General features: G+C 44.8%; 1 protein-coding gene across 1 annotated transcript in view; it reads right to left on the bottom strand.

Annotated features, from left to right (window-relative positions):
- The window catches only part of LOC113608484 (zinc finger protein 709-like), a 28750-nt gene extending 15741 nt beyond the window's left edge, over nucleotides 1–13009 (bottom strand). The window contains exon 1 of the mRNA XM_027084856.1: nucleotides 12689–13009. Within this exon, the coding sequence (XP_026940657.1) occupies nucleotides 12689–12691 (3 nt within the window). The 5' untranslated portion in view covers nucleotides 12692–13009. The remainder of the gene's footprint in view (nucleotides 1–12688) is intronic.

The raw sequence follows: 13009 nt of genomic DNA, 5'->3' as shown, positions 1-13009 counted from the left end.
TGGCCATCTGACTCCGTTTTAGTATGCCTGAATTGTGATTACTCCATTATAATTTCAATTTGTCATCAACAACAACTCCTTATCCAAGGGCATCTCTTCGGGATAAAGCACTCTGGGATGATCTTGCCTCATAATCACACAAACACAAAGGTCACGTATCTCTGCACTTACTAAAAATCAAACTTCAGTGCTTCACTGCAATCCTCAGGCTGGTAAATTAGTTCAAATTTCTGAAACACATACTGACACCTCAGTTGCACTCAGGAACCCAGAGAACAACCTGGGTGAGGGAGGCAGACTTTGCAGTGTCAAGAGGGTGAGGTGCCCTGTGTTCCCACGGGAGGATGTGAGTGACTTATTTGATTGCTTTTGTGGACAGACATGGAAATTATACTATACTACAGACTGATAAGACTGTAATACAGTCATCCCTAGGTAACCAGGGGGGATTGGTTCCAGGAGACACTGACTATACCACAATCCACCGTTGCTCAAGTCCCATAGTAGGCCCTCTATATCCCCAGGTTCTGCATCCACAGATTCATCCAACGTCCAATGGAAACTTCAGTCTGAGTTTGGCTGAATGCTCCAACGCTAAACACGGGACTAGAGAGGACCAACTCTATATATGTTGAAAAAATCCGCATGTAAGTGGACCCTCGCAGTTCAAACTCATGTTTTGCGAGGGTCAACTGTACTATTCTGTAAAAGTACAATACTATACACTATAAAGTAATTATATATATGCTAATTATATATAATATATTCTATTTGCATATAGTATAAGCTAATTACATATAATGCTATACTACATACTACCTATGCTATGTACAGGTAATATACTACATTTTATAGGTAATATACTACATTACAAAGTGTAATATACTACACTTTACTTTTTTTAGCTTTTTAAAATTTTTTTAAATTTTTATTTATTTAATTTTGGCTGCGTTGGGTCTTCATTGCTGCTCGCGGGCTTTCTCTAGTTGTGGCGAGCAGGGGCTACTCTTTGTTGCAGTGCGCGGGTTTCTCACTGCAGTGGCTTCTCTTGTTGTGGATCACGGACTCTAGGCGCACGGGCTTCAGTAGTTGTGGCTCGCAGGCTCTAGAGCGCAGGCTCAGTAGTTGTGGTGCAGGGGCTTACTTGCTCTGTGGCATGTGGGATCTTCACAGACCAGGGCTGGAACCCATGTCCCCTGCGTTGGCAGGTGGATTCTTAACCACTGCGCCACCAGGGAAGTCCTACGCCATTTTATATAAGAAAAAATTCTCAGGAGCGTGAAGAGGTGAGGGTCAGGGTCTGCAATGCCAGGAGTTATCCTGTTCCAACCACTCACGCTGCTATAATCACTTTCAGAAAAGCACCCCTCACGATGTGACCCTTCCTCACTTTATTCTCCCATTGGAAGCTCAGTGAGGGCGACAAAGGTTTGTGTGTCCTCACTTGGCCTCCATGTCCTCTGGGAGGTCTCCTCCGTATGGTATCCATCACCCCCCAGGTCTCACCTGCGCACTGAGGTCGCTCCGGTCCGCCTCACAGGCCGTCCACACCGAGCCCTTGATCGCTGTCCCCTACTTGGACTTCCACTGATGGGGAGAGAGGCGGCCTCCAGACCTCGGACCCCAGGCTTCCCAGCCACAGAGAGACTACTTTCTGGGACCCTGGAAAGCACTGAAAGCTGTTGCAAGAGCAGGTGGGGACATGGTTCCGCCCATTTCTGCCTCTTGAGAAACCTGGAGCTTGTCCTCCGATTAAGGAGACACCACCTCCTGCGCCTGCGCACTTCAGGGACCACGGGCGTTTCGCGCATCTTATTTGGAGACGGTGTCGTGCGTTGCATTCTAGAGTTTTGGGAAGCAAAGGGGCCCCTGCGGCGGAGGGTCTGGCTGAGATCACCATTTCCCACAGGCCACGGGGCAGGAGATCTGCAGAGATTTTCCTGCACCAGGAAAGAGTTGTCACCAGCCTCGTTAGGGGAGCGCCAAACTCTGGAAGCGGTTGCCGAGGTGAGGGACCTCCCGGTGGTAGGCACATGTGCCACCGAAATCATAGCGTGCAGGGTTTTAGAACAAAAGGAGGATGATTTGGTAACAGTGGGGTCTGTCAGAGGGACTCTATAGCTAGGACAAGGCAGGGTGTCTCTTTTCGACATTATTGGTGGTTTTGAAAGTATTGTGAAACTGTGCTTGTTGGTACACAGCTGACCTTTATGAGACAGCGGGTAATAAATGTCTGAGGGGCCTGAGCCTTGCACTCATGACATGGGTTCTGGGTTCCATCACTGCTTCACCTCACAGTTACCTGAGGTCACAACAGAAAATTTCCAGAGTGGGATAGTGTTTGATTTAAACATGTTTCCTAACAAGCGGTCACAGAGTACACTAGAGATGGGAAATTTATAAGTTGGAAATGGTCTCAAGACCTTCTCTGGGAACACGTGATGTGTGATGCGCAAGGATTAGATTAGGACACACCCAGCTGTATCCCATTGGAGAGGTCCGTGACATGCACCTTTGTGTCAGACCACAGCATTGCCAAGATATGACCCAAAAAACTTGGAGTCAACACAAAAGTGGACTCCAAGAGCCCTATCACTTTCTCACCAGTTATGTGAATGGCAACGAGAGCAGGTGTAGCCCTAGAAGGTACCTCTTTCCTAAGTCAGACTTGGTACCAAGAAAGTCCTGTTGTGACCCATGACCTTCCTCCATTCTAGTCCTTCCATTTCTTCTTATGAAGGATCACAGAAGGTGGAAAGAAGGGTTACACGTGTAAAAATCAAGGTTTGGGAAAGTTTAACATTCTCCTAGCATGTGAAAGCATCTTTGTTGCTTTCTATTACTTTTTAGTATATACACATACTATTTGGAGTGTAGTTGTGAAATTTTACAAATGTATAGTTATACTACCACCAAGATAGAGTATACTTCATCATCTCAAAGGACCACTCTAGTGGTGCCTGGTTGTAGTGAACCCTCCCTACCCTTAATCACTGATCTCTTTTAGCTTCTTATACCTTTGTCTCTTCCACAATGTCATATATATGGAACACCATGTTGTCTTATGTTCCCTGCTGGAAACTCTGATTCTGCATTTGTAAAAGTACGTAATTATACAAACCTTATAGTGTCCTTCTGAGTTTGCAATTTTTGACATTGCCCAGAAGAGTGGCACACATTATGCCTTCAAAACTGAGAGATTCCACTGTTATCAGCTATGGGAATTGAGGTAAGACCCAAAGCTTAACTTTCTTCATTTGTATGTAGCAGGAATGATGGGGACAGGAGATCAAATGAGATACTAATAATTGTAAAGTCACATGTCAACACTGCTAAGAAAGCATAAATTAGTACTGAAAAAAAAGAGGGGAGCAAGTTTGGACTTATTTTGCTGTTTAATGAAACCCAAACTGTCACCTTTTACCCCATCTTCCCTAACATCTGCTGAAAGTGTAAACATGGAAATGATCCCTGAAAACAGAAAAAATGAGCTTTGAGGGCTTTGTGCATAAACCTCCCATCTGCTCCTCTTGTAAGAAGACATAGGGACTTCCCTGATGGAGCAGTGGTTAAGAATACGCCTGCCAATGCAGGGGACATGGGTTCAAGCTCTGGTCCAGGAAGATCCTACATGCCGCAGAGCAACTAAGCCCGTGTGCCACAACTACCGAGCCTGCGCTCTAGAGCCTGTGAGCCACAACTACTGAAGACCGTGCGTCTAGAGCCTGTGCTCCGCAACAAGAGAAGCCACTGCAGTGAGAAGCTCGCACACCACAACAAAGAGTAGCCCCCGCTCGCCACAACTAGAGAAAGCCTGCGCACAGCAACGAAGACCCAACACAGCCATAAATAAATAAATAAATTTATAGAATAAAGTTGTTAAAAAAAAAAAAAAGAAGGCATAGAATATTTCCTGCTCTGAGGAAATATACCTCCTTTGCCACCACATTCAGATATTACTCAAAATGATACCCTCTGTCTGCAGCTCACCTCAATTATTCCTTGGATAATTGCCCTCTAAACATCCATAGTTATTTTTGGTGTTTCAACCAGGAAATCATATTGGACTTGCACAGATATCACTCTACTCATAGGAAAGTGCAGGATGAGCTACAGTTGTGCAGATGACCTTTACTCAAACCCAAAGGAATACCTTTAAAAGATGTATTCACTTGATGTTAGTCTGTGTTCAATTAATACATTTTATTTAATCAATAAAACTTGAAGCACAGTATGAAATTATATCTAAGATACAATAAAGAGATAAATATCAGAAAGAAATAAAAATATTCCAATATAATACTCTATGTATTAAAAATTGTTTTTCATTTCCAGATCGTGTGCAGTAATAGTCATGAGGTGTGTTCTTTTATTTCAGGTGAGTTCAAATCGATTTCCAGGGCTTAGACTTGCACTCCAGAAGTGTTCAAGTATGATTATATTCAAAACAATTTTTTTTGCCATGGAAATAATAATTTTTTTCTTTTTATGGAATGTAATATTCAACAGATACTTGTGGGTTTTCCTGTTGAGCTAGCAAAATTCCTATAATTTTCTTTTCTCTTTTCCACATAAACACTGGGTTTGAGTGAATTTGCTGGATTGTTCACTTGGTTTGTGTAGTTAAAATAGCAGTGGTGGTCCTAGCAACTCCAGTGGGAGTAGAGGCCCTGAGGCCAGTGACTTCAAGCTAAGGCCCCCTTGAGCATGCGAAGGGAACTGCTTGAAGGCCTAGTTGGTTCTTCCCAGGGAGCCTCTCCCTGCAGGTGTCCTACCTGCTCACACCCACCCTGGAAGGAGCCTTTAGGCTGAGAGAAGCTACAGAGCCCTGGAAACTGGGGATGCACATGCACTTGCGGGGATGGGAGCTAGGGGGGTGAGAGAGGAATGGAAAGGGAGGAGGTGCCCCTTCTGAGGTTTTAGCTGTAGTTCCCTTGGGCCTTCTTGTAGAAAAAGGTTGGAGTTTTGCATCCAGTGTAGCTGCACTCAGAGTGTAACTTGTATACGTTAAGAAAGTCACGGGGGCTTCCCTGGTGGCGCAGTGGTTAAGAGTCCGCCCGCCAATGCAGGGGACATGGGTTCCAGCCCTGGTCCGGGAAGATCCCATATGCCACGGAGCAACTAAGCCTGTGCGCCACAACTACTGAGCCTGCACTCTAGAGCCCGTGAGCCACAACTACTGAGCCCACGTGCCACAACTACTGAAGCCCATGCACCTAGAGCCCATGCTCCGCAACAAGAAAAGCCACCGCAATGAGAAGCCCGCGCAACGCAACGAAGAGTAGCCCCCGCTCGCCACAACTAGAGAAAGCCCATGCGCAGCAACAAAGACCCAATGAAGCCAAATTAAAAAAACAAAAACAAAAAAAAACCTTTAAAAGAAAAAGATTAGTAAATAGTAAAATACAGTCTATATAAATTTCTGTTTTACATACAGAGTTTAATTAAATCTGTAAGATAGTAAAGTCTAACTTAAGAACTTAACCCACATATCCTGGTCCCCTCCAGTGCTCTTCCTCCTGTCACCACGAAATACAGTTTTGAAAATTTCTTGAGCATCCTGTGTTTCTTTTAAACCAAGCAATTGCGAATGCATATTTATCTTACCCAGGTTTGTCCCTGCAGTGAGCAGTCAAGACTCCACATTTTTAGATGTTTGACTGCTCACCCCTTAAGCCTCACCCCACCCTCTTCCCCTTGTGCCCCTACTTGGACAAGCTGAAGAGGAAGCCTGGGTGGCCTCTCCTCTAGAGCAGGCAATAGATTCCAACCATAAGCCCTGCCAGTGCGCAGGGACTCTTGCCCTAGCCCCATGCCCAACCACAATGAACACCCAGGCCGGGCTCCTCACCTTGCTTTCTGCAGCCATTTCAGAGCTGCTTGAGAGGCCAGCCCTCCCTCCTCCCCCAAGACCTGAGTCAGAAGCTTTTTCCTACCTTCTTGGTGTGTGTGTGTGGGGGGGCACTTTGGCATCAGCCTCAACAAGGAAACCACATCTCTGCAGGTGACAATAATAACTGTCGTCGTGAGCAGCATATCCACACATGACCGCCACCTGTGGGTCTGTCTTCTCTTGCTCACCTGCTCTGCTGCCTGATGGTTGCCAGCGCTGTGGGCTGCTGGGCGCTGGGGAGCTTGTGCCGTGAGCTGTGCTGCCCTTGCACTGTTGACCCCACCAGGCCTCTGTTCTATGGTTGGCTGACCAGAATTGAAAGTTTCAAGAATTTCTAAGCCTTTGGGAGCAGGGGTGTGGGATCGGGGCTCTCCTTAAAGTAGTCCTGGGTTGATGTCTGTGCCAGGATTTATCTGTGTCTTATAGAGAAACTGTGACAGAGGCTGGGTTGACCGCAAAATGCCATGGGGATGGGGTTGGGAGAAAGGGACTACACCCGGTGAAAGAGGTAGCCTCATTGTGTGAGGGGGTAGTCCTGAAAAAGCAGTCACTTAAGAAGAAAAGGAGGGCTTCCCTGGTGGCACAGTGGTTAAGAATCCGCCTGCCAACACAGGGGACATGGGTTCGAGCCTTGGTCCGGGAAGATCTCACGTGCGACGGAGCAACTAACCCCTGCAACAAAACTATTGAGCCTGCTTCCTAGAGCCCGTGAGCCACAACTACTGAGCCTGTGTGCCACAAATACTTAAGCCCACGCACCTAGAGCCCATGCTCCACAACAAGAGAAGCCACTGCAATGAGAAGCCCGTGCACTGCAAGGAAGAGCAGCCCCCTCTCACCGCAACTGGAGAAAGCCCACGCACAGCAACGAAGACCCAATGCAGCCAAACATAAAAAAAAAAAAAAAAAGAAAGAAAAGAAAAGAGGAGAGGGGGAAAGGCAGCCACTAGGTTGCAGGCTGAGCTCACATTCCTAATACCAGAAGGCTCACCAGGACCCTTAAAGACTTCTGTTGCTGCACACCCATGGCATCCTTGTGGCACAGCCAAGGGATTAATTCAAAACTGACTTAAGCCTGGGTTCCTTAAACCCTATAATGCAACCAGTTGTCATGGGGAAGACTCCTAACCTTGATGGCACTGTTTTGAGGCTCTTGAGAGGAAAAAATAGTATAAATACAAGGGTAGAGAGACACCCCTTCCCCAAAGTATATCCAGTGAAGAAGGACACAAAACAGAGTAGATCAGGAGGAAGGAAATAATAGATACAATACTAAAACAAAGGTCCACAATTTGATGCAATTGGAAATCCAAAATATACTAAAATAATTTATACAACAAAACAGATGAAAGTACATTGCTTAGCTTTTGGGCCTCTACAACATAGGTTCAGAATTAATTTTGCTCTCTGATATAAAGTACTGATTCAGATACCTTCAAGCAGTTAATAAATACTAGGTCTCAAAGTACAGATCTACCTGAGTTCTCACTAAATTTAAGCAAGATACCTCTGATAATCTTAGGAGCACTAATGAATATAGAGGACAAATAGGACAATGTTTCTCCTTAACCATCAGAACCACGGTTGTGCCTAAATTCTCCATGGTCACAACACCCATTGTCCTAAAATATCCCATAACGAGCTGGGAAGCTCTGAACCAATGATTCATAGATTAAAATTAAAGTTTTTGCCACTTAAAAATTGCCTTGGATTTCCCTGGTGCTCCAGTGGTTAAGACTCTGCACTTCCAGTGTATGGGTTGGATCCCTGGGTGGGGAAGTTCTGCATGCTGCGTGGCACGGCCAAAACAAAAAAAGAAGAAAAACTGGACCTCACAGACCTTACTCCCCAAATAAGTTAGTTAATATGGCCCAACATAAATTACACAGGGCCTCGATGGACTGAAAACTGTATATAAAACCTAGTTAGTGAAGGGTTAATTATTCTCCATCCTCCTTCTAACAGCCCAGTTTATCCCATTAAACCAGGAAAGAATGACACCTTACAGTGAATTAAGGCAACCTCAAGGCTGTGGTCGTACCAAACAGAACCCTATTCCTAGTCTCCAACATTATAGAAATTACCGACTCCATCTAATAAGCAATTGATAAATATTCTGATATCACAGATTCGGCTAAGTCTGTTGTGTTCAGTGCCTAGTTCAACAGCCTCTCAGCTGCACTTAGCCTTCACCGCTGAAGGGATGTGTGATACACCTTTACTGGGTTATCCTCATGGATCATTAATGGCTTTGCCCTCCCACACAATCATTGCAGCCAAGATCTGAACAGCATGCTGGTTTCTCCAAGAACACAGGCAGAACATTATATTAATGACATCTTCTCTAAGGACATTAAGGACACACAAATATTGAAAAAAGAAGCTCACAAAAAGCAGATGGGACAAGGCCATGCATATAATGTGAGTCCCTGATAACTCTGTTAAATTTCTGGAAATTATTTGATAAGCTGAGGCCAGCTCCCTCCCTGACACCATGAAGAAACGGCTATCGTTCCCCATAGCACCTACAACATCTACATGGTTCTTTTGATGTTCTGGAGGCAACATATTCCGTGTTTACAAATTTTACTTGAGCTCATTTTTTTTGTTATTTGCAAGTTTGCCACCTTGTATGGGTACCCTGCCACAAAAGGCTAAAGACTCTCTTCAATTACAAGTGGCACTCCAGTTAGTGCCCTTAGAGAATCCTTCACTAGAGGCAGTATGTGAATGACTTGCCTCTTTGCTCTCCTTCTCAGGCCTCCTCACAGGAAGATAGCAGCCACCTCCTAAAGCTTTTAGCCTTAAAGGAACATAAGGTCGCCAAAGAAAAATTGCAGTTTGCCCGAACCCAGGTTCAATATTTAGGGCATCTGATATCAGAACATGGGTGACACATAGATCCAGATAGACTTCATAGTTTCCTAAGTTTCATGGTTCCCAAAGTAAGCACCAATGGTGAGGTTTTCTCAGGCTAGTGGGTCACTGCCAAAACTGGATTCCAAATTTCTCTCTTATGGCTAAATCTCTATATGTTTTACTCAACAGTAACAACCCTGACCCAATTTTATGGGAAGAACCGGACAACAAAGCTTTCAAGGCCTTAAAGAAGGGTTTGATGGGGACTTCCCTGGCGGTCCAGTGGTTAAGACTCTGTGCTTCCAATGCAGGGGGCAGAGGTTCAATCCCTGGTTGGGAAACTAAGATCCCACATGCCATGTGGCACAGCTAAAAAGAACAAAAAAGAAAAGAATTGCAAAGAATAGAGGTGTTTAATGAACCCACCTACCCTTGGCATTCCAATTATCAGATTCCCTTCATCCTTTTGGTATATGAAAAGGAATGGAATGCCCTTGGGGAACTCACCCAAAAACATGTACCACCACCCACCCATAGCATAGGGTTTTATAGCCAGCCAACTGGACCCTGTGGCATGGGGACACACCCCTGCCTCAGCTTAGAGCCATTATGGCCACTGCCCTTTTGGTTATGGCCATGCATAAAATCATTGTGGGATCCCCTTTAGCCATTTTTGTACCTCATGCATTTGAAGCTCTCCTAAATTTTCATCACACTCAACATTTCTCAGGCAGCCGCCTCACCTCCTATGAAGTCCCTTGTTAACTGCCCCTCACATAACTCTTTTACACTGTAATAACTTTTAACTCTGCTACTCTTCTCCCTTCCATCACTGATGAAGTACTCACAACTGTTTTAACACTGACGGACCACCTCCTGACTTGTAATGATGTGCAGGAAATTCCACTGGGCAATGTTGACTTCTCATGGTTCACTGATGGTTCTTTTTTTTTTTTTTTTTTGCGGTAAGCGGGCCTCTCACTGTTGTGGCCTCTCCCGTTGCGGAGCACAGGCTCCGGACGCGCAGGCTCAGCGGCCATGGCTCACGGGCCCAGCCGCTCAGCGGCACGTGGGATCTTCCCGGACAGGGGCATGAACCCGTTTCCCCTGCATCGGCAGGCGGACTCTCAACCACTGCGCCACCAGGGAAGCCCTCACTGATGGTTCTTATTTAAAAGGTGACAATGACAAATACTGTGCTGGGTATGCTATTACAACTCCTTTTGATGTTGTTGAGGCAGCATCTTTACCTATGGCTGCTTTGACCCAACAGGCTGAATTACGTGCTCTTACACAGGCTTGTACATTAGCCAAGGACAAAACTGCCAGTGTTGGTACTGATAATAGATACGCTTTCACAGTAGCTCGTGATTTTGCAATGCTGTGGAAGCAACGTGTCTTCCTTACTTCCGATGGAAATAAAGTTAAAAATGGCCTCTATGTTCAGGAATTACTGAATGCAATAATTCCCCTTCCGCATTAGCTATTAAGATTCTGAGGGTTTTTTTTTTTTTTTTTTTTTTGGCTGTTGGATGCACGGCTGTAGGATGCACGGCTTGTAGGATCTTAGTTCCCTGAACAGAGATTGAACCCATGCCCCCCAGCAGTGGAAGCGTGGAGTCCTAACCACGCCAGGGAATTCCCCAAAGGTATTTTAAATTTGACTCTCTGAAGCTAGGGAAAATCACCTTGCTGATATTTCTGCAAGGAATGCTGCCCTTAAAGGGATCTAGAGCAGCCAAATGTCTGTCATAGACCAAAGGGATATTTGCCCAAATAATTTAGAAAAACTGGCTAGACAGGCCCAACAATTGGTCTCAGAAAAGGAAAAACAAGATTGGAAATTCAACAACTTTTGGTTTGATAAAAAGAGAAAGCTCTTGTTTGGACAAAATACCAATCCATTCCTACCAGAGTTTCTAAAATTCCCACTCCTTACCACTATCCATGCATTAAACCATTGGTCAACTGACCAAATGATATCCTTCATCACTCAATATTGGTGGGGAAACATTAACAAGTCCACAAAAAGTGCCTACCTCACTTGTCCCACTTGTCCAAAGCATAGCCCAGTGAAGCCTGTCTGTTTCGCCAATAAACATTTAAAACTGCATAATGGGGATTTCCCTGGTGGCGCAGTGGTTAAGAATTCGCCTGCCAATGCAGGAGACACGGGTTCAAGCCCTGGTCCGGGAAGATCCCACATGCTGTGGAGCAACTAAGCCCATTTGCCACAACTACTGAGCCTGTGCTCTAGAGCCCACGAGCCACAAGTGCTGAGCCCGAGTGCCACAACTACTGAAGCCCACATGCCTAGAGCCCGTGCTCCGCAACAAGAGAAGCCACTGCAATGAGAAGCCCGTGCACTGCAATGAATAGTAGCCCCGGCTCACCACAACTAGAGAAAGCCCACGTGCAGCAACAAAGACCCAATGCAGCCAAAAATAAATAAATAAATAAATTTATTAAAAAATAAAAATAAATAAAACTGCCTAATGAACCATTTGAGGCCAGCAAATAGATTTCATGCAACTTCCTGTCTAATGGATATAAATATGTTTAAGACATGGTCTGTTATGTTTTCATACCGGACTGAAGCCTTCCCTTCAGACATGCTACTGCCTCTACTGTGGCTAAAATCCTTTTGGAAAAGATTATCCCTACCAGGGGAACTCCTCAAATTTCACAGTGATTGAAGAACCCACTTTACTGGTTAGGTGCTTTGACAAGTCTCTGCTGTTTGACAGGCAGCACTGTCACTGTGCTTACCACCCTCAATCGTCTGGTTTAGTCAAACACACTAATGGTATTAAGACTCAATGGGCAGAATTTGTTGAGGTCCTACAAATACCTTGACCAAACGCACTGCCGTTAGTTCTTCTAAATCTCAGACCCACCCCTTTTGGAACTCATAAACTCTCACCCTTTGAGACAGTCACAGGACACCCAACGCACTTGACCTACTGCTTCTTTTGACCCACAACTGATAAAAGGGGAGATGCTCCAACATTGCAAAGGCCTAATTGTTTCTATGAAAAGTAATCATGTTTTGGTAGAAGAGTCTTTTCACAGTGTACCCTTGGGAAACAAAGACCTTTAAGTATCACATCTTGCAACCTGGAGATTTCATTTATTCAAAAATACACCTCCAGAAGAACTCTCTTCAAGCTCATTGGAAACACCCCTATCAAGTACTGCTGACCAACCCTTGTGCCATCAGATTCCAAGGAATGGACTCTTGGATTCACGTGACACATCTATGACACACCTAAAGAAAACATCAAACCCTGACTGGAGCTGCACATCATCTGGTGACCTGCAAGTAAAGATTTCCCAGAATTGAAGCAGACAAGATTTGATGAGACAGCTTTCCCAAGATATCAGGACCAAGTCTGCTGGAAGTTTGTTGCCAAACCCTTGATGATGACATAACTCTTCAGATGATAGCCAATGCTTATTATCTTAATAACATATGGACTAGATAAAAAGTGCCTGAAGGTTCTCTCTCTTACCCCTTCTTGTTACTCAAATGTGACCTTAGTAGGTTTCTTATCTGGTCACTTTCCCTTTGACATGAGATACTAAACCCAGGAAACCCTGACATTGAGGGGAAAAAGCTGCTGAAACTATATAGAAAACCTGACTCTTGATCAACGATGCTTTCAGAGAAAGATTTTCATCAAAAGGGGAAAATGGAAAAAATGAATACACGGAAACCTCAAATAGAGTGGGCAGACCACAAGGGGGAGCTCTCACATCCTGCAATGACAGTGGAGCCCAACAGGAAAGAAGAAAGATACCGCTTCTTTCCTGGCAAGGACTCAGCCAATGAAAAGTCACTGATGCTCTGTTTATTACAGCCCTTCCAACTTTCTTTTCTGCTCTACACAAGTGTTCACCTTCCCTTGCTGTGCAGGAACCTGCAATGTGACTCACCATGTTGCAGACCACGAGTTGCAGTGCTCCGCCGATCCTGAATAAACTCACCTTGGCTAGAGTAGTATCTTGTAGTCTATTTGTTTCAGGTCAAGAAGGTAAAAGGTTAGGTTATTGATTTGCGATCTCTTGTTAACAGAGGCATTAATTGCAAATAGAAACATTTCTATGTACTATTTTAGATGCAAACTATAAACTTTGACTCCTTAGGCATGATATAATTTTCCTCATTATCTCTAATTATATTTTTTTTGCTTTAAAGTCTATTTTGGGGGCTTCCCTGGTGGGGCAGTGGTTACGAATCCCCTGCCAATGCAGGGG

Source organism: Aethalodelphis obliquidens, unplaced genomic scaffold (genome assembly GCF_003676395.1).
Source record: "Aethalodelphis obliquidens isolate GAN/ISIS:26980383/991018 unplaced genomic scaffold, ASM367639v1 scaffold53, whole genome shotgun sequence".
NCBI classification, from domain to species: domain Eukaryota; kingdom Metazoa; phylum Chordata; class Mammalia; order Artiodactyla; family Delphinidae; genus Aethalodelphis; species Aethalodelphis obliquidens.
Note: the sequence above shows the minus strand (reverse complement) of the source record. Positions and strands in the feature narration are given on the sequence as shown.